Source organism: Lentinula edodes (assembly GCF_021015755.1).
Source record: "Lentinula edodes strain Le(Bin) 0899 ss11 chromosome Unknown C8R40scaffold_41, whole genome shotgun sequence".
Lineage (NCBI taxonomy): Eukaryota > Fungi > Basidiomycota > Agaricomycetes > Agaricales > Omphalotaceae > Lentinula > Lentinula edodes.
Window position 1 is genome coordinate 293538 of NW_025764347.1, and position 26642 is coordinate 320179.

The 26642-nt window shown below is 46.7% G+C and overlaps 6 protein-coding genes across 6 annotated transcripts; 2 read left to right on the forward strand and 4 right to left on the reverse strand.

The window, feature by feature from the left end:
• Positions 1 to 6254: 6254 nt before the first annotated feature.
• C8R40DRAFT_1210812 (uncharacterized protein) lies at positions 6255 to 6888 on the forward strand (the record flags this gene model as incomplete). Its single annotated transcript, XM_046233185.1, has 2 exons — positions 6255 to 6329; positions 6397 to 6888. 2 exons carry the CDS (start codon positions 6258 to 6260, stop codon positions 6886 to 6888), a joined length of 564 nt encoding a protein of 187 aa, XP_046082024.1.
• A 7529-nt stretch (positions 6889 to 14417) lies between these two features.
• On the forward strand, positions 14418 to 15135 carry C8R40DRAFT_1072925 (uncharacterized protein; the record flags this gene model as incomplete). The annotated part of the gene is made up of 2 exons (XM_046226509.1): positions 14418 to 14489; positions 14617 to 15135. 2 exons carry the CDS (start codon positions 14418 to 14420, stop codon positions 15133 to 15135), a joined length of 591 nt encoding a protein of 196 aa, XP_046082025.1.
• Positions 15136 to 15207: 72 nt separating this feature from the next.
• On the reverse strand, positions 15208 to 17440 carry C8R40DRAFT_1162915 (S-adenosyl-L-methionine-dependent methyltransferase; the record flags this gene model as incomplete). The annotated part of the gene is made up of 9 exons (XM_046230308.1): positions 15208 to 15269; positions 15338 to 15378; positions 15583 to 15850; positions 15986 to 16033; positions 16094 to 16306; positions 16419 to 16526; positions 16599 to 16956; positions 17008 to 17220; positions 17264 to 17440. 9 exons carry the CDS (start codon positions 17438 to 17440, stop codon positions 15208 to 15210), a joined length of 1488 nt encoding a protein of 495 aa, XP_046082026.1.
• A 1450-nt stretch (positions 17441 to 18890) lies between these two features.
• On the reverse strand, positions 18891 to 20678 carry C8R40DRAFT_1175166 (uncharacterized protein; the record flags this gene model as incomplete). Its single annotated transcript, XM_046232289.1, has 4 exons — positions 18891 to 19897; positions 19950 to 20141; positions 20203 to 20262; positions 20327 to 20678. The coding sequence occupies 4 exons, from the start codon at positions 20676 to 20678 to the stop codon at positions 18891 to 18893; spliced, it is 1611 nt and encodes a 536-aa protein (XP_046082027.1).
• Positions 20679 to 20968: 290 nt separating this feature from the next.
• C8R40DRAFT_1175167 (uncharacterized protein) lies at positions 20969 to 21511 on the reverse strand (the record flags this gene model as incomplete). Its single annotated transcript, XM_046232290.1, has 1 exon — positions 20969 to 21511. One exon carries the CDS (start codon positions 21509 to 21511, stop codon positions 20969 to 20971), a length of 543 nt encoding a protein of 180 aa, XP_046082028.1.
• A 1095-nt stretch (positions 21512 to 22606) lies between these two features.
• C8R40DRAFT_1055685 (uncharacterized protein) lies at positions 22607 to 26206 on the reverse strand (the record flags this gene model as incomplete). The annotated part of the gene is made up of 16 exons (XM_046225021.1): positions 22607 to 22896; positions 23125 to 23238; positions 23359 to 23395; positions 23492 to 23623; positions 23691 to 23896; positions 23979 to 24197; positions 24258 to 24363; positions 24414 to 24505; positions 24623 to 24731; positions 24800 to 25046; positions 25107 to 25279; positions 25341 to 25611; positions 25662 to 25689; positions 25737 to 25776; positions 25832 to 25883; positions 25977 to 26206. 16 exons carry the CDS (start codon positions 26204 to 26206, stop codon positions 22607 to 22609), a joined length of 2346 nt encoding a protein of 781 aa, XP_046082029.1.
• Between the last annotated feature and the right edge of the window lie 436 nt (positions 26207 to 26642).

The following is a 26642-nucleotide window of genomic DNA, read 5'->3' on the forward strand; positions in this document are numbered from 1 at the left end:
CTTCCCTGCCTCAATATGCATGCAGTGTGTCACTCCAGCCGATATATTTCAACTGCATAGAATACTTCCAACACCTCATGCACATACTTTGCCAGCAACCCCACAACCCTCTTATCTGCCAGTAACTCCCTAAAGAGCTCCCATCCATCCCCATAGTGCCTTGCAAAATGGGGTATCTCCTGTATTACCCTTTGCATAAAGGCTTTCCTCAGCTGTATGACCTTGCAGCTGTTGCTGCATTCAAACAAAACATGTGCCCCATCTTCCACTTTTTCCCTACACATTCTACACAGTCTTTTATCATGCTGCACCATTGGTTTGTTCCTCTCTGCCCACCTTAATCTCTCCACTGCTAATTTGTGGTTGCTTGTTACCATATCAATCAAGGATCTTCTATGTTCACCTATTGGAATCCTCAAGTAGTGTCTAAAAGCCATGGTCTTTATAACCATTTTTTTTGTCTTCTTGTCATACTCTCTTCTATCTCTCAGCACATCCCTTGTCTTGTTTGATGTGTCCACCTTTTCTTGAATGTCTTTCTCCATTGATTTCTTTACCCTCTCCATTACCCCATCAATGTGTTGCACAGTCAAGTCCTTGAATCTTGGTATATTCCATACCACCCTGTGAGGTAGCCTGTCTAACACTTGTACCATTTCCATAAAGACTGAGTTTTTCCCCTGCTCTGCTAGTTCATATGCTTGTCTGCATGCCTTCCATGCTAAGTGGTCTCTCTTCAACTGCACCAAGTACTTCAGATTCTTCAGGAACAGAATAATTCTTCGATATCGAATTGGCCATAGGCCTGTTTCAGAGAATAATAGTGCCACCATTGATTTATCATTCAGTCCCAACATCCTCCTAATGAAGTAATGCTGTACACTCTCTAATTGCTTTCTTCTTACATCATAAATGTCCACTATCACTTCTGCTCCATTTTTCAAATAGGGATCAACCCTGCCCATGTACAGCAACCATAAGTCCCATATTGGAATATTTTTCCCCACAAACACCTTTGCATGTAGTACTGCTCCTGCAGTCTTTTTTGCTTTCTCAGCACTCTCCTTGTACTGCTGCTGATACATGTCAACTCCTGTTGTCTGGTGCCAGATTCCCATGTACTTCATCTCTTTCTTCTTTTTCAACCTTTTGCCATACAGAGTAAATGGCAAGCCCTCTGTCTCCTCCTTTCCATACACTGCATAAACACACTTTGGAACTGAAGCAATAAATCCAGTCTGTGCAGAATATTCACCAAATTGGTTGAGTTTGGATTGGAAGCTTGTAGGGCACATTGTAGTCATCAATACATCATCTGCCTGTTCTGTATGGTTGACCACTTTGTCATATAATACCACATCCCCTGGGTGCTCACTAAGTCTGAAGTCTGCAATTGCTAGATTGAATAGCATAGGTGTTCCTGGGTCCCCAGTCCAAGCTCCAATATTTGAAGTAAATGCCTCTGAGAAGGAATCTGCCACCTGAACCACATTTCCCAACTTTTGGTACATCAGCCGCAGCCAATCAATCAGTGGTCCCCTGATGCCCATTTTATTCAGCTTCATCCACATCATTGGTCTATTTGTTAGTGGGAAGGCATGCGTCCAATCCATGTATGCAACATATAATGGCTTTCTTATTGCCTTAGCTGTGTCAACCATGGTCTTGAGAATAAATGGATTATTTGTAGTTCGATAACCCGGCCAAAACCCATTCTGGGTTGATGGCAGTAAATCCTGGTGCTCTGCATATTCCCTCAACCTTCTGTCAATAATTAATGTGAGCATTTTCAGAAAGCAACACTCTAGCACCACCAGTCTATAGCTTGAAGGGTCATCTGCCTCCTTCCCCCGTTTCAGTATGCCCACTACCAATGCAACTAGCCATGCCGATGGAGCAGTCCTGTTCTCTATACAGTGGTTCAACAACTTCACACAATTCTCATTTGGGATCTTCATAATCAGTTTATAATCCACCTGGTCCACACCTACAGAGCTGTCTAGGTTCTTCATTGCAATATGTGCCTTTGCTTCCTCAATCTCCTCCTCCTGTATTGCACGGCTAAAGAATTTCTGCTCAGTTGTATCCACATTTTTTTCTGGTATCATTGCTTCCCATTGCTTCCACAGTGCCAGATACTTTGCATCTAAATTTGGTGGGATAATGACTGGGCTCTGCATGCGTGACCGGAATTCCCTAAGCAACTGTTCCATGGTCACTTCCATTTCCTTTGCTTTGCCATCCATCCAGTTGATATATAAGGACCAGAACTGTGCAATAGTTTTGCAGTTTTGTAACTTCTTTAGGTTATCCTCCTGAATTTTTGCAACTTTTGACCTTCCTCTGTGTGATACTTCACCCTGTCTCACATCTTCACCCCCTGCTTTTCTCTCCCCCCCTACATCTTTGGGTAGAGCACTTGAGACCTTGTCCCCTTCTAGTGGTACTAGGCAGGAGGTGTTACACTTCCATGGTACCTCTTTGAGTGGCCTATAATTGCCTGGCAAATCCATTGTAGCACCCTTCTTGGCTAAATTATCTGCCTCATCATTATTCTGGTTTCCACTGTGGCCTTTGACCCATACAAATCTGGTTGAAGCTGCTCTCTCTTTAAGTAGAAGTGCGATGTCCTTGAGTATATCGCCATTTGGTATATTCCACCCCGTGGCCAAGTGGCGGCCAGCCCAGTAGCAGCATTGCCTAATAATATACTCTGAGTCTGTGTATATTATCAGTGGCCTCTTTGGATCCATTTCAAATAGGACTAAGTACACTGAATATGACTCTGCCCTATTATTTGTTTGTCTTCCAGGTCCTGGTACTCGCACACTTTGATTCCTCCTTGAGTTCAGGCCATAACATATTCCAGCACCAGCTTGTGCAGAATCAGTTCCCCCACCCAGACATGACCCATCTGTATATACTGTGACTGGATCGTTGGCATAGTAGAAATCCCCATAGTATTGTTTCAATGCCTCTTCTTCCGATAGAGCACTTGCCAGAATTTTGTTATAAAGTATATCTGTAGGTTCATGTAGAGGCTGTATTTTGAATGTCATTTTCACCTGCCCCTTCACTGCACTGGCCTTGGGTCTGAGTGACAACTCCACTGCCATTGAGAGCACAGAATGATCTGACCACCTATCTTCCTCCTGCTTTGGATTACCATGTACTCTCATATGCTTTACTGCATTCACCATGTCATTTGACACTACACAGTAGTCAACCACAGCCTTCCCATTGTGCTGATGTGATGTGTAGGCACCCGGTTTGTTGACCTCCAGCGCAGTCCCATTTATCACTGACATATGTTCCTGAGAACATACCTGCATGAAAGCCCGACCCCGTGCATTCTCTATGGCATCACTTGATACTCTTGGTCTGTGTGTATATATCGGAATGTTAGACCCAATCCGACCATTCAAGTCCATCATCACTATCACAGGTTTATTTGACAACCGACACAGCCTGATAATAGTCCAGAGGTTCTCCTCTGGGGCAATTTCCGAAAAGTGAGTATACTTTGAAGACGCTGGCAGTACATATGCCACAATAAGCCATGTTGTGCCCAAATCCAGTACCAGAATATCTGGCACAGATAGGCTTGATTTCTTGACCTGGATGTTATTCCGTACAAATGCGCACACTCCTCCATGCTGATGCTCCCATGGCTCTGCTGCCTTCCTTGACTGAGCAAAGAATTGATACCCTTGAAGCTTTGCCATAGCATCTTCCTCCTCAGGACATAGATGTGTTTCCTGCAAACCAATAACATCAAACTCCCCTATAAGCATCTTAAAATCTGGGCTGAGCATCTTTACAATAAGGTCTCCATGAACATTCCAAGAGGCGAAGTTTACCTCAGTATATATTTTGAGACTATCTACCCCCGCTTCTGTTTGTTCAGATTCAACCTCATTGACCTGCGAGAGACCCCCAGCCCCCTCTAAAAATCCTCCCCTATACCCCGGAGCTTCAATCCTTCCCGCTCACTCAGCGAGTTTTTATAACCTGTGCTCCACTCCTTGGTAAATGCGTCCCTCTCGTTATATGACCGGAATGTCATGACCAAGACCCCGAACCGGTACTCATCTCTCCTTACATCCCCAGGAATGACACTTCTTCCAGTAACGCCCGGTGGTCCCCGAAGAGAGCCCTTGGACGAACAAGCAACAATAATTACTTGGTAAAAAATCCATACAATCAAACCTTTTCGCAAAGCACTGTATTTCGTGGGCTCATAAAACTTTCGCGACTGTCATCATTCACCTTGCATGGACATTGAACATTGAACGTTTGAACATCCATAACCTCGAGCGCTCGTGCATGATTTCCTCTTTCAAAGTTGTCTCTGTCCGTTCCAACGGCAGAACAGGGTCTCTCAGGCGAGTGCGCGGATTACATCGTAATCTTGATGGAGAGACGGAAGCGGAAGATGAATTGCCCAGCAGTGATGATTCTGATTGTTCATTAAGTGATTGTAGCGGCGAAAGGCGCTCACGACAGTTGAGCCCGTCGAGGGAGGTGGTGTTGAGGAGGATACAGAGAAGTCTGAGTGGGACGGCGAGGGCTGTGGTTACACCTTGCGTCGGTACGAGGGAATACTCGACCTGACACAGTTACTGGATAATCCCCCGTAAGGCCAACGTCCTACAAGGCTACAACTGTCCTTCACCAGACAGATCAGGAAAATTAACCGTTGAACCAAGGGTCCCCACTTTGTCACATTCTGATCATGATATGCTCTATACTTGCATGGTAACTGTATTCGTTTTGTAGCTTCTATATTCTCTACTTATGCTCACAGTGACTCTTCAAACTTTCCTTCGTTTTGTACTGCATGTTTGTATCATAATCATCGTCCTGGGATCACTGTTAGTAGGTGAAATACTATCCACCTCTTCCACGCATTTGGGTTGCCGTGTATTGATCTATCTGCGGCCTACACGGCAGCGGCTTAAGGTTAGAATAATATCAAAATGGTATTATGCATATTATTGCAAATTAGAGAGATAATATTTTTCCAAAATGAATTGTTGCTGTGTTTATATGTGTAGATTTGTCCTATGTATGGACAGGGAGATGTTCTCGCTCCCAAATCTATCTCTGTTTGCTCTCTTTCCAAACTGCAAGCTGCAGCGCACGGACACCATATGGCAATTGGACAGAATCAGACCCCAAAAAATTTTACATCGGAAATTTTATATGCAAAAAATTTAGATTGGAGATTTTGGATATAGATCAAAAACATCTGCAAAACATGTATACTCGCCAGAGCAAGGATACTAGCTGGAGAGCACTCTCCAGCAACAAAAGCACCCAAAGCAAAAATCAAAGCCTGCTCTGGGTGCTTTTGCTGCTGGGAAGTGCTCCCAAGTGCTCTGAGCTGCTTTCGGCTATTTAGCTGAACATACAGGTTTTGCAGATGAACGGATGCACTGCAGTGCATAATCTTGAATTTGAATGGAGAGCACCACTCAACCTTTTTAGAATTCTACCATCTTCAGCTTTATCTAGAGATTATGATTTCTCAGATGATAATTTGATGGCTTTCACTCCTGACTGTGTATATAAGCCTATATATCTATCTCCCTCTTCAACTTGACAACAACATGCCTCAGGTGCCACCAGGTCCACTTCGCTTTGGGTCCGATGGGGTGAGTAGCAATCGATCTTGTATGAACCAAAGATAACCGGTTAGAGTCTGGGACATGTATAAAAGGGCAGGATTTTTTTTTGCATCCCTCACTGCTGGCCGCCGGTCTTCCATATTTTCTACTGCAGTCTCTTTGCACATTGCTCGTCCAGTCGCCCCAGTGCTCTGCCGTGAACCTTGGTCACATCTGCAAAACCTGTAGTTTCGGCTAAGGGTCCGAAAGCAGTTGGGAGCACTTCCCAGCAGTGAAAGCACTCAGAGCATATTGCTTTCAGTGCTTTCAGCACTGGGATTTGCTGGGATCTGCTCTCAGACCTTAGCCGAATATCCAGGTTTTGCAGATGGCATTATGTTTCTTGTAAGTTTAACCTTGCATCTGAAAAAATGGCTTTCTCTATGCTGATTGATTTCCTTGACCAGGGCAACATTCTCTTACCTTTTCATCCGCTTCAGACCTCCGAGTCCGCGCGTCTGTCTTTCAAGTCCACTAACACTCCCCGTTTCAATCTGTTCGTTGGAGTTCGATATTCAAAGATTTAGTCCCTTCTAATTTGCTTGTCTTATAGTTGTTCTTTCTTCTTCGTCATTGTATTCCGATAATATGCACCTGAGCATTGCCTTCCTTGTCCTGGGTCTTGTCTCCACTGTGTATGCAACTCCTGTCAATGAAAAGGTGAGTCAAAATATTCCCGAATCCCTTCATCACCATCTTGTCACTGACGATGTCGCATTTGATGAAGGCTCCGAAACAGGATACACCTTCCAAAATCCTAGACTGGATGGTTTCTAAATCATTAAGATCACCCCCATTTTCCCGACTTCCTTCGACTGAACCAGCAAGCTCCACAGGCCCGATTCACTACCAATTTTTTCCTATCGAGTCGATAAAGAAATTTCCCAAGCTCCTCCCAGTATTTAATGAACCGCAATTCCAATCCGAAGTCAAATCCAAGGCCCAAATTTGGATTCGCGAGATACTTTCAGTTTACAACAGAGAGCTGGTGGAACAGCCGGAGGCAGCTTTTGCTGAAAACTTGGACCATTGCCATATCCAGATAGACTCCCAGGTTGTGATTAGAGAGCACGTAACGTGTCCGTGTCAGGTTATAGTGCACCCTGCATCAAAACCAGGCTCAAAGGGCGTTGTCCTCTTGATTCCCTACATCAACGGTGAGAAGCACCGTGTACACTCGAAGGCGGTGGTTGTCAACGATACGTCTGCCTATATTTAAAAGGATTTTAACCCATTATCGTCACACATACCTCTCTCGACATCACCTCGGGCGATATAGGGCGATATTCGTATGCACATACTACTTGTTACATATACTTAGATGATTATTTTTCATGACTTGCTCATCATGAGTAAAGGACATCGATGTTCCTTCCAGTAACGCCCGGCGGTCCCCGAAGAGAGCCCTTGGACGAACAAGCAACAATAATTACTTGGTAAAAAATCCATACAATCAAACCTTTTCGCAAAGCACTGTATTTCGCGGGCTCATAAAACTTTCGCGACTGTCATAAAGTACGCAGCCCCTATCATTTTCCTTTTCTCACCGACTCGACGCCTTTACTTGTACGATACATCATCCCATCACTGTCAAACCCCCATCGATTACTGATCCATCGATTACTGATCCACCTGACCCATCTTCTCCTTCTATTGGCTTCCGCCACCTTCCTTGTTCCTAAACTGTACAGTATTACATCGTTGTTTCTCGCAGACCGGATTATGTATATATAGCCAACCCTCCACAGCCTGGTCCCTTATCTTGACCTCTCTGTCATTATCTGGGACCAGGTATGTGCTTACTTATTATTACCTATGACTACGATACTCAATATATCTCTGTCATTATCTGGGACCAGTCTGCCGCCGTTCTGCTTAGTCGCTCCGCCTTGTTGCCTTGTCCAGTTGCTCCGCCTCACCGTTCTGCTTAGTCGCTCCGCTTTCCCGCTCCGTTAGTCACTCCGCCTCTGCCGCTTCGTGACATTAGGTCAAGATCCATTACTGCACTGACAGCCTACCGATAAGGTTGTCCTTGCAGGGTCTATAGACACCACGTCTTCCCCAGTTCTGCCCGACTCTGAAACACCTGTTGCCAGTATAGACTGCTCCGCACTCCCGCACGCACTTGACCCCAGAGACCAAGCTCACGCCCATAACAACGACGATACTTGGCGCGATTGCCAGTCTCAACCTTGCCCCAACGCCCTTTCGAACTCAATCCGAGAGCCACTCACTGTGAGCAATATAACCTTCCTGCCGATTCCTCAGCCCCGATTGCCTACTCCCATCATGTCGACTCCTATCCCGCCTGCCCCAAACACCTCTGCGGATGATCTCATGGCTCAGCTCATCAGACAAGTAGCTAACCTTGCTACAGCTATGGAGGAACGCTCATCCTCCAAGTCAAGCATGAACAAACCCGAGGTTTTCAAGGGTAAAGATGGCGCTGAAGCCCGTCGCTTCATGGCTCAGTTCCAGAATTGGGCATCAGAACAACCGGATCTCGCCAAAAGCCAGGTAAAACTCATCAAGTCCGCCTTGGGCTTCTTCACAGAAAGTGCCGGAGATTGGGCAACTCCCCATCTGCTACATTTCAATGCGGAAAATCCCCCTTTCGGAGGAAATTGGGAGGCGTTTCTGAAGGAATTTAGCCAACGGTTTGAACCAATGGACCCAGGTATGGAAGCCCGTAGCGAGATCAAGAATCTCAGGCAAAATAAAGGACAGACAGTTGCGGAATTCGCTCAGAAGTTCAAGGATATCGGAGATCGGACTGAAATGTCTGATATTGACTTGCGGGAACGTTTCTTCACTGCATTACTCCCAGAGATCCGACAACACCTCATCACCGTAAACATTGCCCAAGGAATTGCTCCGACTCTGAAGGAGGCAATCAAACGGGCCATATCGGTGGATGTCTACCTGCACGATCCCACCATGACTGGCCGGAACTCTGGATACCCTCCCACGCATACCGCTCATACTACCCCTGCTGACCCCCATGCTATGGACATTGATGCAACCCACACCAGTAATGGGAATACTAGGGAAGCATTCCTAGCTCGCATGCGAGGACGATGCTTCGGCTGCGGTGCCCAAGGTCATGTCAAGCAAAACTGCCCACACCGAGAAACCACCTGCCGCTACTGTGGACGTCGAGGACATCTGGAAGCAGTCTGCCAAGACAAATTTATGGGACTCGGACGAGACCGAGGCCGACGCCAGCAACCTCGACGCCAACAGATATCCGCTACGGGACCCGCGCCATTCTCCCTATTCCCAAACGAATCCGTCCAAATCGCGTCCTCGACCCCAACATCTGCTTCTGCACCCGTAGCTGCTACTCCGAGCCCCCCTAACCAGGACTTTTCCAATCAGATTGGTCAAATAAGGGAATTACTTGATCGTGCTAACGCTATGTCCTCCTCGTCCTCTGGCTTCCAACAGGGTTTTTAAAGAGGGTACCCGCTTCGGCTGCACCGAGAGTACCCCGTAATCAGTTTGTTATGTTCGCTACTTCCTCGTATGACTCGCACCCATCATGTACAATATCGTCGATCCGGGAATTAAACTCTACTTCCCCACATTTCCGAATTCATGCGAGACTAAGAGGAAGGAATCACAGTATAACAACTGCAGCCATGGTAGACTGTGGAGCTACCGCCCTGTTTTTAAACCAAGACTTTGTCACCCGGAACCATGTAAGATGTGCACCCCTCCATAAACCGATCGACGTTTTTAATATCGATGGAACACCTAACCGAGCTGGACGGATAACCCATTTTGCATGTCTAGCACTCACAGTGGATAATCAAGAGCGATGGATGGACTTTCTGATCACCAACCTAGGAGGTGAAGACATCATCCTTGGACTCCCCTGGCTACGGAAGGTAAATCCGGAGATTGATTGGGAGAAAGGACGACTTTCAGTAAAGCCTCCTCGAGTAACGATAGAAGAAGTCCCAGACGAGGAGATCTTGTACTCTCATCTAGCCGCCACTCACACAGAAACCCCGATCCTCGAACTCCCAGAACTGGAACCTCCCGCAGAAAACCCCCACATTGAGGTGCCACTAGAAGCGACCCTTGAACCGAGTGAATCAGCAGCGGTGGAAGAACCACCAATACACCGAATTCGAGCCAATCATAAAACTCGCCGGGCATGGGTAAAAGCAGGAATTCTAGAGGAACAGACGGAGGAAGTCTGGTGCGCCGCAGGATTCACTTACTCCCAGCAGCTAGCAGAGGAAGCCAACCGAGACAAACCCGTTAAAACCTTCGAAGAAATGGTCCCTGAGCAGTATCGTGATTTCAAGAAGGTTTTCTCAGAATCCGCCTCCGAACGATTACCTGCCCACCAACCTTGGGACCATGCAATTGATCTCGTACCTGGAGCACCGGCAACCATGCGTACCAAGATTTATCCCATGTCCCTAAACGAGCAGGAGGAGTTGGATCGTTTCCTAGAAGAAAACCTACGGAAAGGCTATATCGTCCCCTCAAAATCACCAATCTCATCACCGGTCTTCTTTGTAAAGAAGAAGGATGGGAAACTCCGTTTCGTACAAGACTACCGGAAACTGAACGAGTACACTGTGAAGAACCGATACCCTCTTCCATTAGTTGCTGATATCATTAGTCGACTTCAGGGAGCCAGATACTTCACGAAGTTTGATGTCCGCTGGGGTTACAATAACATACGGATTAAGAAAGGGCATGAATGGAAAGGCGCGTTCGCAACAACCCGAGGCTTGTTCGAGCCTAAGGTCATGTTCTTTGGTCTCACAAATTCCCCTGCCACGTTCCAAGCACTTATGAATGCTATATTTGCTGATCTCATTGCAGCCGGCAAGGTGGCAGTCTACCTAGATGACATCCTTATCTTCAGTAACGATCTCGAGGAACACCGACGAATGGTACGGGAAGTATTAACCCGGTTAGAAAAGCACGACCTCTACCTACGACCAGAAAAATGCGAATTTGAACAACAACAGATTGAATACCTCGGACTCATCATCTCAGAAGGGGAGGTGAGAATGGATCCGGTAAAAGTAGCGGCTGTTCGCGACTGGCCAGTCCCTACTAATCTTCGGGAACTACGAGGGTTCTTGGGATTTGCAAACTTCTACCGACGCTTTATCCGGAATTTTGCCAAAATAGCACGACCTCTGAACGACCTGACGAAGAAAGACACCAGCTTTACTTGGACCGACACTCGACAGAAAGCATTTGATACCCTTCGAGAAGCCTTCATCTCCGCACCGATCCTTGCTCTATGGACACCAGACAGGCCTACTCGAATCGAGGTAGACGCATCAGGCTTTGCCACGGGAGGCGCCCTTATGCAGAAGCAAGACGATGGCCAATGGCATCCGGTAGCCTTCAGATCGGCATCCATGCAGCCAGCAGAACGGAACTACGAAATCTACGATCGAGAAATGCTTGCTATCATTGAAGCACTGAAGGATTGGAGGAACTTTCTAGAAGGACTCCCTCAACCATTCGACATCATTACGGACCATTCGAACCTCGAATTCTGGCGCACTGCCCAAGACCTCACCCGCCGACAAGCACGATGGGCCCTCTATCTGTCACGGTTTGACTTTCATATGATCCACCGCCCTGGTAGAGTAAACACCCAAGCTGATGCTCTCTCCCGCATGGCAGTTCATCATGTATCGGACAGCGATGATAACCGACAACAGACAGTCCTTAAACCTGGCCACTTCGTAAAAATTGCAGCTTCGATCCTACAGAACCCCTTAGAGGATCGTATCCGGAAAGCCTCAGAACGGGAGGCACAGGTATTGGAGGGTCTCAAAACAGTCAAAGAGCACGGACTACAGCGCTTGGCCAATGGGATAGCCGAATGGGAAGAAGACAATGGGTTGGTCTACTACCGAGGTCGAGTATATGTACCAGCAAATGACGACCTACGCACTGAGGTACTCCGTCAATGCCACGACCATCCAACTGCAGGACACCCCGGACTACACGGGACACTTGACTTGGTCAGTACCCATTTCTGGTGGCCTACGTTGCGCTCTTTTGTGGAAAAATACGTTGAGGGATGCGAGGTTTGTGCCCGTAAGAAGATCCAGCGACACCCACGGGCCGTAACTCAACCATTAGATGTACCATCCGGTCTATGGGAAGAGGTAGGGGTTGACCTGATAACACAGCTACCTAACTCCCAAGGCTACGATGCTGTCTTGGTTTGCACAGACCTGTATGGAAAACAAATTCACGCCATTCCTTGCACCAGCTCCATCACAGCCGAAGGTGTTGCCGATATTTACTACCGAGAGATCTTCCGTCTCCATGGTCTTCCTCTTCACTTTAAATCCGACCGTGGACCCCAGTTTGCAGCTAAGCTCATGCGATCCCTTCTCGCTAGGCTAGGAATTAAATCAGATCTAACCTCCGGATACCGTCCTCAGTCTAATGGCCAAACCGAACGAGCAAATCAGGAAGTAGAGAAATACATCCGCCTCTATGTAGGACGACGACAAGACGACTGGGCAGAGCACCTTCCCATGGCGGAGTTTGTGATTAACTCACGGACTCATTCTGCGCTAGGCATGTCCCCGTTCGAGCTAACCTACGGCTATCTTCCCCTGTTCAATATCCCAGTGGGCCAACGCAGCGGTATTCCAGCTGTGGATGACCGTATACGGATTCTCCGAGAAGCGCGACAAGATGCCGGAGCTGCCTTACACCTAGGAAAGAAACAACAGAAGGAGGGATACGAACGCGGGAAGCGGAAAGCTCATCAATTTAAAGTTGGAGACCTAGTCTGGCTCAGTGCAGAGGACATTAACCTTCAGCTTTCCAGTGAAAAGTTAGGAGATCGACAGCTTGGCCCTTATCGCATTCTGGAGAAAATTGGCCCTTTAGACTACCGCCTTGACCTTCCCCTATCCCTAGATCGCCTCCATCCCGTCTTCCATGTTGATAAACTATACCCCTGGAAAGGTAACTCCATTAATGGCGAAATACCAACACCACCAGAGCCGGTATACTTAGAGGATGAAGACGAACCGGAATACGAAGTAGAGGAGATCTTAGACAGCCGGGTTCGATGGAAGAAGTTGGAATATTTGGTTAAGTGGAAAGGTTACGACGCAGGGCACAACTCTTGGGAACCCGCAGCCAACCTCAGTCGAGCACCAAAAATTGTTCGGGCCTTTCATAAAAAACACCCAACAGCGGCAAAGCCTTGACCATCGAGGGCAATGGTCATAAGGAGGGGGGTAATGTCATAAAGTACGCAGCCCCTATCATTTTCCTTTTCTCACCGACTCGACGCCTTTACTTGTACGATACATCATCCCATCACTGTCAAACCCCCATCGATTACTGATCCATCGATTACTGATCCACCTGACCCATCTTCTCCTTCTATTGGCTTCCGCCACCTTCCTTGTTCCTAAACTGTACAGTATTACATCGTTGTTTCTCGCAGACCGGATTATGTATATATAGCCAACCCTCCACAGCCTGGTCCCTTATCTTGACCTCTCTGTCATTATCTGGGACCAGGTATGTGCTTACTTATTATTACCTATGACTACGATACTCAATATATCTCTGTCATTATCTGGGACCAGTCTGCCGCCGTTCTGCTTAGTCGCTCCGCCTTGTTGCCTTGTCCAGTTGCTCCGCCTCACCGTTCTGCTTAGTCGCTCCGCTTTCCCGCTCCGTTAGTCACTCCGCCTCTGCCGCTTCGTGACAGCGACTGTCATCATTCACCTTGCATGGTCATTACAGCGTGTTCGGAAAATGATGACAGACGCGATTTTTTTTTCGCTCAAAAAAATAAAATAAAATAAAAAGGTACTCGAGCTTATGCGTCGGATACTGCACATTTGTATGAGATTTTTACCTGATCAGCCAGGGAAAGATGCAGCAGGGCATCTGCAATGATAGCACAAAGGTCCAGGAGGGGTGTGGGGTGTCTGGAACTACTTCAGCTCATCCTAGGGATTATTTCTGGAGCTTTAGGAACAACCTCTACTTGTATATAGCCATTAGGTATGGGATGATTTTCAATAGCAATCAGCACAACATCAAGTGCTTTCTCGTTTGGGCAAATTTTCTTCGGTAGCCGACGCGTACCTTTTGATTTTATTTTATTTTATGGGCTGATAAAAGTTTCGTGATTGTCATCATTTTCCGAACACGCTGTAAACGTTGAACATCCATAACCTCGAGCGCCCGTGCATAATTTCCTCTTTTAAAGTTGTCTCTGTCCGTTCCGACGGCGGAACAGGGTCACCATGATTGCCTTACATATATCCGGATGCGTAGCGGCCAGATGCACAGTTTCCCTTCATCTGATGGTGACCGCCAGTTTGAAACAAAAAAAATAAAACTGCTCACTCAACCAGGAGACTACTCAACCCAGGTCCAGGGTCCTGTGCTTTGCAGTGCGTTCAAGTGATTCCCGACGGTGGTGCGAGGGCCGGGGTCGGACAATTATTTGAAACAAAAAATAATAACTCAACCTCAAGGTGTATAAAAGCCTTACAAAAGTTATTCATTTTTCCCCCACTACCGCTGGTCGGTCACAATACTTCCATAGTTCTTTACTCACTTTGAGCTGTCCGAGACCATCGCCCAAAACATTCACAAAATTGTTTGTCTTCTCTCCCCATTTGTTCATCGTGAGTCAAGGCTTCTGGATTCTTCGTTCTATTGCTTACCGGGCTCTGGCCAATTGTCTACCGTCGACGACCCAGTACTATCATGCGTTTGAACGTTGCCCCCCTTGTCCTCGCTCTTGCCTCCGCCGCTTATGCAGTGCCCATCACGAATGATGTGAGTAAAATTTTCTCTTTCGAATTGATATGAGGCAACAGGGAGTCGCTGTTTCTGTTAACATGATCTTGTTCCCCGTCGACTGTAATATTTCTCTTCAACTGACAACTTTCCCTTAATTTCCTAGAATTCAGCTGTCACCCCTCCTGAAGCAACGGTAGTACCCCGCGGTACTGCCATGTCCCAGATAGGAGAAATCGTGTACAACAACTTGCGTGTGGCATCGGACCCTGGACTCGAATCCTTTATTCAAAATGTCCGGGCCATCCAACGAGTCCCAACAAGCTCCCAAGCAAATACTGACGGTCCAGTCCGCTACCAGTTCTTTGTCCATCCGCCATCCTCCGAATCCCATGATCCTTCTGTGATGCATATAGCCCGAGCTGCTGTTCACCCAATCCTCAAGCAATGGGCAGGGACAAGAGGCATCATAGAAGAGGAAGGACATCTCATGTCATCTCTAGAAATGTTCGGTCTTCAGGTAAACTCTGCTGTTAGCATTGGAGATCCAGCCAGAGGAGTGACATGCCCATGTGATGTGTGGGTTCGCGTCAAGCAAGTCGAAGGGCGTCGTCCTATTACTTCGATATTCACTTCTCACGCTACCAAAAAGCAAGCTGCATATATGGTAGATTTCGAACATTGATAGCCCCCCACTGGACACAATACAACTACGAACTATTTTCTGTTTTTTGCGTGACCTTTATAGACCATAATCCTAATTGAAAGAATCGCACCCATAAGACTGCGCTCCTTCTCGGGTGAATGTGATTATATGATCTGGGCGTAGGTTGTAAACAACACATTGAAAGAAAAAGTAGGAGCGAACATCTGAAAATGCCACATACCTCCAAGTGTCCGCGTCGTGAATCCAACTTCGCAGTAACAACTATCGAAAGGGAGAGAAAACAGGATATAATCAGAAACCGATATCAAAATGAATCGCGGATGCAACAACTCGATCGACACGAGCAACGACGACAACTCGAGCCAAGATGTGCGGGGCGCCAGCGATGATGATTGAATACTCACTAATAGTCTGTTGAATATTATTATTAGGGTGGACATGAACTTTTTTGGTTGTTGAGGACACTCACAAATCCATTTCCTTTTAAACACTTCAATTTCCTTCCTTCCTTCCTTCCCTTTCGCTACACCCATAACTTCAGGATAATCCCTCTGCAGAGCCGGAACGACCACTTCCTCAAATCTCTGTACGAACCGCTTCCGCCATTCCCTCAGGGTACGCGCATAGTGCGGTCCGATGTTCGAGATGGAGTCTACGGTGAGCGTTCCTCGGGAGCCGGAAGTGAGAGTCTGTAGGAGGAAAGTGAGGGTTGGGAGAAATCCGCCTGGGAAGACTGGTTATTAAAACGAAAAAGGTGAGCACTTCACAAGGTAGAGGATAGATAATTATAAACTTACTCTGCAGGAAAAAGAAAAAAGACGGGGTCTATAATTGGTACCTTGCTATCAAAAAAGGCGTGCTCCTGTACGTACCCATTTCCGGATAAAATCTATTTCCTTTATGTACCTTTCGAATCCTAAAGATCACCAAAAAAAGATCAGTACGCAGAATTCAACTTCGATAACATAGGACGCACTCGCTTCGGGAATCGTAATGACCTGCACCACCCCAACACTCTCCTGTTCCTTCATCGCCCACTCCACCTTGGCCCAAAATCCTTCCAAAAACTCCTTCCCAACTGCCTCGATCATTTCCACGCTCACAACTCTATCGAACTTGCCTTTCCACCCCTCGGGCATGTGACGATAGTCCATTAGATGGACTTGCACCCTTTCTCCAAGTCCCTCAGCTTTGATTCTCGACAGAGCGAGGGATTGTTGTTCGACACTCAGAGTCAGAGTATCGACGGTTGTGTTTGGGATGGTTTTAGCGATGAGCATTGAGAGAGCCCCAGCCGGAACCGATTTCGAGGACACGGTGACCAGGGAGAATACGCGCTTTACGGATTATGTGGTGCAGTTTGCGATATTGGGCGTCTTCAAGAGGGTCGGAGAAGGAGGGCAACTCGGCTGCGACATGGGGTTCTGGACTGGTACAGGGTTCGGTCTTCGTTAAAGCAGTAAGAGGAGGAGAAGGGAGACCTAGACCAGTTTTCTTTGATGCAGGAGATGGCATAGACAACAATGGCACGCCGTTCGTCGTGCCATTCGTAAGTTTCTTCAATCCATGACCACCGTTCCATCTTCCCTTCAATTCTCCTGGTTCTCCTCCCTTTAGATCGCCATCAAGGTCCTCGAAAATAGCACATGAGTATGTCATGTCCTTGGACAAAAACCCAGCAAACATATCATTGGAGATATCATAATGCGCAGATATATTTGAGCGGGAGTTGGAGATTGTATTGAGGAACCGATAGGAGGTTAATTTTTGAGGAAGGGTGAAAAGATATGAGAGAGACGAGGATAAATTAGAGAGGTGGGAACGGTTGTTCAAAAAAATCTGGTAGGGTGATAATGAAGAGGATATTACAAAAAACGGAAAGTCACATACCTGAAAAAGCGATATCAAATCGTCACATTCGACATCGCCATACATATAGGCTTCCGCGAAACCCAAATCGCCCATAGCGCAGAGCCGCACCCAGAAGACATCGTTGACAACTCGCAGTTCAGCCTTGTGTCCACCGTCCTCAATCCGTGCGGTTGTTTCGTGCGAAGGAAAAGTGTAGATATGCGAAAATGTGAGGACTTTCAGTTGGCCTTGCTTTATGTTACGCATTAACCTGTAGAAAGATGTTTAATATGACCTGGAAGTAGAAGAAGAAGAGTTGAACTTGCGCTACAACAGCAGCTTCAGCGAGTTTCGTGACAGGCTTCCATCCTGTACTAAGCGCAGCTTCCGATAAACGGTTCCATGCATTATCTGCAAGGCCAGTGAAGGATACAGGATGCTTGAATGGTGTATCGAGAAGTTGGTCCGTCATCGTCGTTGACCGAGTAAGGGCAGTTGGCAGAACCGAAATTACAAGTTGTCAAACCGACGGTGCTTTTATACAGCCCAAAGTCCATAGCGACCTGATATTCTTGATCGCTCCTATTCCTAAGAGGTTCCGTTTAACAGGTCGCTGCCATATTGAGTTAGGAAGATAGGAGTAAAAGACATTTCGGAACCATTGATCAAAAGCGCGGAAACCAAGAAAGTTCCACGCGACGATGCGCGAGCCTTCCCGACGTAACATTGTTCCCTCTGTTTCGTATTTCACTGCATTGCTCTGTCTCCGTGCTCGTGAAAAACTTGTGTTATTGTCTATTACATTTTTTATCACATCCTCAGCGAGCTTGCGCGATCAGCAGAACCGTCTAAAAAGACATCTGAATTCCGGACCAGTCCGGACATCGTCGCATCGTCGCCTGGCAGTCCCTACTTAGCTGAAGTCATCGAGTGCGCAACTATTTGCATCATAATATGTATGTACATGATCAGGGCTCAGAGTTCATTGACAGGTTCACTTAGATGCACTATCCAATAACCCTTACAGGGGAGTCAGTCTTCCATTCTCAGCCAAAGCGAATTGTCGACGAGGAATGCTATCAAATGTTATCTGTATCACGAAAACATATGCGGCGGCCGATTTTACTCAGTATCAATGCGACGCGCGATTGTTTGTCCATTCTAAGCTTGACCTATACCATGTTTGTCCTCCGATCGCATTTACAATCTTGCAACCTGATACGGGTCAGGCGCTGCGGCCAGCGTATCTGCAAACGCCCTAGCCTTCCGCGGTCGATGCAAACTTTTGAATCACACGAGAACCTGCTTGGGGTCGGAAGGCAAAAATATCTTGGTCGGAAGGCAAAAGTATCTTACAAACATATATTGCGGTTCGATCCAAGAGTTGAGCGTTGACAATATTTACGTTCCTTTGTAACTCCAGAAGCCCTACATCCCCTACCGCGACAGAAATGTCAAAGTCAATGATGAGGACATGGAAGGGCGGTGTTCTGTGGTAATCACACGCCGGATTCTCAATTTGCAGATGTTCGGGTGCGCAACCGTCGTTTCGAAGCAGGAATGCCACAGCTTGTTCATGTCACTTTGTGCAGGAGGATCGGCAGCGTCTACCTTCATCTCAACCTCAACCTCAACAGTGCAGTAAGATAGAAAAGCAATACTTACCTTCTCGATGTCCATGTAAACGTACCGCTTACTTATATGCTTGTAGTCACACTGGCCCAGGGTGTTCCCACCACCACCGCGGGTTTCCAGTCCACATCTAAGTATCAGTATCCGCTGTTTGTATCTGCACAAAACCTGATTCCAATGCATCACAGTAAAAATCTTTCCACGACTTTACATACTATCGACGACACACAGCAGAACAGATAGAGGGCAAAATGAGAATTCATAACTTACGCGACTGTTAGACCGAAAAACTACACCCGCACCCGATACCTCTCATCCCCAAACATTGAACGATATTTGTATCGCTTGACCCACGGTGATCCAGATGATCCAAATGAATCCTCCACGTTAAAGTCTGAACTTCCCTTCTCCGAAGCTTCACGAGCCGCACCCTTCACGTCGCCCTGCGGCTTCGACTCCCACCCCATACCCTCAAACATAGGAATTCTCCATAATGCAAGCCCGACACCAGCCATGTCAGCGGTGAGCGCGGTGTGTGCGTCTGAATAGAGCAGGAAGGCGTGGCTTGCACGGTTGTCTATGCGGGTGGAGTCATCGACAGAAGAAGAAAGTGATGAAGACGGAATCGACGATAACGATGAAGGGGAATTCGAGGCTTGATTAGCTTCCGAAGATAGTATTTCCCCTGGAGCTATAGCACGACCCTGGTTCCTCACCCTGGCTTTTCTTTCGATGGCAAGTATACCACAAAGCAAATCCAACAGCGCAGCACGTTGTGTGGGATCCGGAAATAGTGTAACGCCGTTGTAGAGAGGGACTCGAGAGTGAGAATGATGGTTAGAAAAGGATATGTCTTTAGGAGGAAGGTTGTTCTTGATCGTGTGAGTTTCCGCTGATGGATGGGTCAGATGAAGGGTGCATAGGGGTAATGAAGGTCTTTCAAATTTCCGAGGCACATTCGAATCTTCGGGATCTTCAGGGGGAGGCAACGAAGACATTATCCCCTTCGGGCGTTGTTTCGTCACTGGATGACGGTTTAATGGAGGAACAACGATGACTGCCATCGCGTTCTCCGTGATAGTAATAGGCATAAGTCCCGTAGCTTTGAGCTCATGCCATTCAGCTCTGGTGAGCCTTCGAACGAGTGGTCTATCCTTCATAACGAGTGTTCGAGGTCGGAATCGCAATGCGTCAATGACAAGTTGGAGTTCCTGCAAGACTCGTAGACGTAGTAGATGGCGAATTTGGTCGAGGACGGAAGGAATGCGGGAGTTGAATGCTATGCGTTTGTACGCGCCTTATCGCTTTTTCGTGAATATAGCATGGAAATAGAAAGTAGAATAGCATACCTGAGACTCGTAAATGTTCAACAGCGTCTTTCCAGCACAAAACATATCCTGCTTTGCCAGACCTCCGACCTTTGAATTTCGAATGTTCTAGTCCATCGGGGAGTAAAAGCGCCTGTGAAGGTGAAGTTGGTGAGAATAATCTCAGTGGTTGGGATGAAGGAGCTTGAAAAACACCCAAGCGTATGAGAAACGCTACATAAGAAAACCATAGCAGGGTAAGATCAGATTGAATACTGCAAAGCTCACTGCTTACCTGATGGAAGTAATTGCTGGGTCTGAAGACACCTCCGTAATGGAGTGGACAGCATTCGCACTAGAGAACAGCTAGGTTGAAATTGGGGATACCCTCAAGAAGATACAAATCGAAATGAACATACAGTACGGACTAGCCCACCAATCTCTCTCTCCACCCGTCATCCTCCGAGGCTCATCATATACTTCATACGCGTTCTTCCTCTTCCTTTTCTGAGCGTTCTCAGGTATATACACACGCGGTGGCAAAGACTTGCGTCGAATATAATCTCTTGAGGAAGTAATCGGGTTTCCGGGTGTCAATAAAATTGACTGACCATGATCTGATGGTTTGAATGACGGAAATGGGTTTTGGGGCAAAGGCTTCCAAAGGGATTTGCCACGGAAGCGATGTTCATCGAGGCTGAAGCGGTCAAAGGTTTCGGGATTATGGGAATTCTTTAGTTTCTTGAGAAGACGAGGAAGAATGCGCGGCATAGACGAAGCCCAATGATGGAAAACAGCGAAGTATTAGGCAGTGGGCAAGTGGGCAACTCAAAACTTTGAACATATCGGAATGTACATTGTAAAATGCACTCATACGGTAACGTGATCCGTCTGTTCTTCCAGATTCACAATAAACATATGTGGAAAGCGTATCCTCGTGAAAAACAATGCAACCAGAATGACGGGGGATGACTATCTTTCGAGAAATTCATGAGGCGATGGGGGAGCCCAAAAGAATCCAAAAGACATTATGTTTCGTAGAAAAGAAAGTACAAGGATAATTAGCGATGTTCTTGGTCATACTTCGCAAATAGAGCGTCGACTTTTGTAACCGTCTCCCAGCCCTTCGACGTCTTTACCACACCATCCGCATGTTGTTCCCACCGCTTCATCTCCGTGATCAGCTCTGTCAACCTAAGGGGAATAGTCGCAAGCACCGGCGGGTTTCCTTCGAATTGTGTCGTCATCTTGGTCAAAAAATTTTCCAGAAATTCCAAGTTTCTAGCATTATTGTTCGGGTCGACTGTTTCGAATTGCTTGAGGAACTCGTTCCTGTGCTTGATACTTTGAAACTTCAATGTTGACTCTTCGAACGTAGCATCATGAAATTGCTGAGGCTTCAGCAGTCCCCGATTGATCTCGACCTTTCCTCCGACGTGACTGCGCACAGCGGGATCATAGCGGATGGCATACGCAAATGCATTCTGGCCATAGAACTTATCAATCTCCAATGCCCAAAATTCACCCGAGCCAACAGGTTCGTTTAAGGCTCGGATTTGAGGCGAAAGGTCTATCGCGGTCGGCTGACTGAGAAATCGCAACATTCTGAAGGGTACGTTATGGATACGACCTGGATTATGATGAATGAATAAGTATTCGTTCGAGTCATAGTCCTTGAACACATACTACTAGATTCGTTTCTTCGAATTTGATGCGTCAAAGGTGACGCAAAAACCCCAGCAAGAAGGGTCGAAAGTAAAAAACATCCCGAAAAGAAATGTGATGGAAAAACTACCATGGCGGGCATCAAAAAAAAAGTTGTGGATAGGTCACAAAAGTGAGAGCAAACGACTAAAAAATATGGATGGATCAATCAGTCCTGAGGTAAAAAGCCCAAACGACGTGGAACCACTGACTGACGCCTTTGTCCTGCAAATTTTCTGTGGCTAGTACCCTTTTCGTATCGAGGAAACTATATCAAATGAAGCAATGAGAACTTCAGGACAGTGGAAAGGGACTCCATATTGATTGGAATATGGAAAACGGAGATTGAAGAAGGACACATACCGAACCAGCGTTAGTCGATCTAAGTGTCTTTAGGCAAGAGTAACAAGAGTCACGAGTGTTCGACATCGGGAAGGCGCCTAACCAAGTAGCGCCGGCGAGCGGCGGCAGGTGAGTGGGCCTGTGTGATGCATCACAGTGAAATACCGATGAATAGTAAGTACGATGTGTAGCCTGTCTGAACTGTTCTATACTAAAAATGATCAAAAAGGTTGAACAAAATTTTGCCTAGCTGTAACGAACGAAATAAATTTCAAGGCAGAGTCGAACTGTGTATGTACGGGTAATGCGGTAAAGTTAAGTATATACAAGTAATAACACCCATATCATACACACAGCCTAACTAGAAATACTTATACACTAGACTTAAACAATAATGTGTATACAGTAAAAGACGTTTAGTATGATAGACATGGAGAGAAAATAAACGAAGGTATCGGGTAAAAGTCAGGTAGACAGAGAGAAAGATGACCCATGGCTTACAAAATATAAGAACGATGCGTAACGACAACGAAGTGGTACTTGCGAACCAGGCATACAATAATTGCATCAGATAAGGGCATGGTTTACGAGTACAGAAAAACGCGCTTGCCACCTACTATGTGCAAAGAGATTGGGATGAAACAAAAAAAAACTCAAAACCACGCCATGTAACTCGTCTCTTCTAAGTCCGTCGTCAATGCTCCATATTCGAAATTGACCTTCTCATTCTCGTCCACCCGGGGCGAAGAAGGCATGAACGGCGTCGGTGGCGCCAAAGCCGGTTTGTACCGATTCTCGACACCTATACCGTCTACCGTACTGAAAGAGTATATGTCTGGGAGCCAAGGGCCTGTGCCATCATAATATGGAGGCTGGAGACGTCGGTGAGAATCAGGGTAACTGTGTGCAGGTCTCTCAAAAGAGCCGATGTTGTATACTGGTTCTTGCGTCTGTCCCGTTCCAAAGCTTGATGAAGACTGGAGTCTCATGGGACCTGAGCTTGAGCTTTGCGGGTGAGCGGACAATGTACCCAAACTAGGGCCACGGAAACCTCCTGGGCCCGGACCAAAATCATTCATTACGATCGAGCCTACTATGTTGTTGTTGCGTGACGGCGTTGAAGGCCCCAGCACTGATAAAGCAAGGAAAGTAGGAAGAACAGGAGGATGACTGTTTAAATCTTGCAAGTATTGTTTAAGATATGGATGAGAATCATGAAATGTCGAGGAAAGATGAGGTGAGATTTGCAAAGATACTGAGGATCCAGAATGGGGAACGGGAGCGCCTAGGACAGGATATTGACGCAATTGGGATTGGGAAGATGGAGGGAAGGATGACGATTCGGTGTTGCCACTGTCGCTCGCGCTAAAAAGCGAATTGCGACGGTGGCACCAGTCCATATAACCTCGTGTGGTTTTATCAAGCATCTTCTTCACGACAGGCTATATAGAGAAAAAGAGATAATGTGAGTAATCGCCGCTGTTTCGAGGGGAGAAGTTCGCGGAGTTCGAAGTAACGAAAGTGATAGCCTAACTTACCAGCGTTCGTGCGCAGAACGGCAGAACTTTCGCGGCTCGCATGAAAAGCTTATAGACACGATCCAAATCCTCCAGTGCGCGCGGAGCGAGTGAACATGAAGGTTCTCTGGACACTAGGAGGGAAAGTGTGACCTGTGAAGTTGATAGCCGTTGATTCGCTCAGCGTCCACTAAATCCAATCGGAAATCAGGGCACTCACAGATGCGGAAAATGTATTGAACCAGAAGCATAAAAACCTTCCACTTAGCTGTTCTTCCTTATTGAATAGTGTCTCTACCGCCCCAATTATGGACGATGTGCTCAGGTAAGTCGCGAGGAGTGATGGAGCGAACTCCCTGTCCCAGTCAAAGTGTTCTGAGTTGTTCAAGAGCTCCATGAATGGTCGACGGTGAAGTTGTAGAAGAGCTGTGAAAGAACGTAGCACAAGCCGAACGTAGGTAAAGAGATGCTCAAAGCTTACGCTACGATGCTAAACGATAGAACTCACCTATATCGCGCCCCGTCGACAACAGAGCTCTCTGCATGGCAAGGGATCTGGAACCAGAACCGGAGCTGTAGTCGTCCTTGAGTATTTCCGGAATCGGAAAATCGCGGATTTTCTTGTCCAGCTCGACGGTTCTCTGGTATAGTGGAGTGTTGACGGAAACGATCGTCTCCAGAATAGGCGACAGACAGTCGATGAAGAATTTGTTCTTCCATTCATGATCTGATGTTTATTTATTATTTAGGGTCAGCGTCAGACGAACAAATGACATCAAAAACTTACACATCATCTCCTCACGCGGAACATGTAAGCCTGGGGCGGTAAACGAAGGCGGCTTAATATCAACGTGCGCTAAGCAGATGGATGGTGGACGTCCAAGAGAAAGACTCTAAAACTATGTATTAGAGATAGCATATCCGTGGAAGCTCAGATACCCACCATACGACAATCCAGGTTAAGGAGCTCCCAGAAGACGAACCTCCGCTTTTCATGTTCCTCAGGTATCCTTTTGATGCGAGAACCTTCACGATCTGCTTGCGCATGTCAGAAAGAGGCTTCAGGTCGCCGTTTCAATTACGTACGAAGTCCTAGCTAAGATGAGGAAGAGATCGGTGAATATTGTTTCAGAAGGACGAGCTTAAGGATACTATAGCTCACCCCTTGTGCTAATTTCGCCACGAAACCCATTAGGTTCCAAGCATACCCCACAGCTTTCTTGTTATCGGAAAAAATCAGATGGTACCAGATCATGAAAAACTGCGCTTAACGCGTCAGTACATACTAGTGCGTTTCAATTGAAAGGGTGGCAAAGATGAAAAACGTACGAGGGCATGAAGCGTGTCGAAGTCGGGTTCTTCCATGAGAGGAATCTCACAAACAGAAGCACGGGCCAAGTGATGGTAAGCTTCACCATATAAATTACCCAAAGGCTTGTTGAGATCGACCAGGGATCCTATCGAGAGAACCATGAGTAATAGCGCCAAACGTCTAGGGCTGAGGTCTTCAATAGGTGACTCGTAACAGTGGTGCAGAAGATTTGGAAGGAATGTTTCCGAAGCGTCGAGGTTGTATCTAAATCAGAGGCGTTGTCAACGAAGTCAATACTACTGAAGCATTCAAAGTGAAACAGACTGCCACAACGCATTTCCTTGCGCTTCCTTGCATACTAACTGAGCTTCTGCTCGAGGGGGCAAAGCGTCTCGAATACGCTGTCGGATTTTGAGATCCACGGCCCACGGAAAGGGAAAGGTGATGCTTAGCTGAAGCACCTCTTGAGGCACCTCGGGCGGTCCTTGAGTCAGTTGCTCGACATGTTCCTGATTCATGTTAGAAAAAAGGAGATGGAAAATTATAGATGGAGGTCACATTCATATAGATATTAGCATTATCGCTACTGTTGAGGGACAACGTATTCACGGCTTGATGCAAGTTCTCGCCATCTCGTGGAAAAAGTTCGGCTTGCGAAGCGGATGTCGTCCCATAAAATTCTTGGATGGTTTTCATTTGGAGAAGATCTGGAGCAAGCAAAGGGTGTTCAGGACTAGTATGGTCGCGCAGTGCATTTTCGAGCTGCCGAACGCGTTCACTGAGTTGCGAAATCTTCGCATGAAGTTGTCCTGTATTTGCAAGAATGAATCTGGGTAATCCTTGTTGGTCATTGATTTTGAGATATTTAGAAAGACGTACCGGCTACCCCTTCCAGAGGTCAGAGCTCCTAAAACGACTTTAGGCAAGGGGCTTCCACAGAGAAACTAGAATGACCTTCAGGACATATATCACCACATCCCCGTTTCCGACAGGACTAATCAATATCGATTTCAAAAAAAGAAAATCGCTGGATATAAGAATGCACAAACCTGGCAAGGAAAATTTCGATCACACTCGAGGAGGATGAGGACATGTCCCATTCTCAAAATCACAATAGTAGCTACCTTCAACTTAAGCCTACAAAAATGGGTGGTTAATTTTCGTGTCAGTAAAAAAGCAAGAAATAGTGCTTACCGTCGACACTCCCTACAGGACAACGTACGGCTCGGGTTCTTCTCCTTGTGAGGAGTAGCGAGGGAAGCTTCGTGTCTATCTTGCTTAGGCATGTCGAAACCGCTATACGAGTTCGTTTGAATTTCGTACTCTTGATATTGGCCGAAGGGTGGATTCCCCCAATTTCGCGCTCTTTTCATTGGACGACCATTCCCATCGTCGTCAGGGCCAGGTAAGCCCGAGACAAGCATGATGGTGGAGAACAGAGGGAGGTTGAGCTAAAGAGAGGCCTGACAACTTGGGGCATACTAAGAAAGTTGAGAAGCCGATCTGTGACTCCGGTAACGTCGAATTCTAAAGTCAAACAGCCTTTTCCGTCTACATGCTTCCTTAAACTTCTTTCCACAGTATACTTACGTCCAATTATGTATCCCGTTGTCACATGGAGAGCTCATGTTCGGCCGTTGCCCTTCGATAGCTGGGAGTGTGCACTAGAGCCTCCAAAATTCGGTTCATCCTTCGGGGCTACGAAGTTCTAGCTCTCATCTTATCGTTTCACCAGCGCTAAATTGTGTCATGAAGGCTCACAAGGGCTCCGAAGACAGCGCAATAATCCTGATTGAGAAAGAGCGTGAACGACATCGGCAACCTACGGACAAAACTGGTATCCAATTTTGATGAAAATTC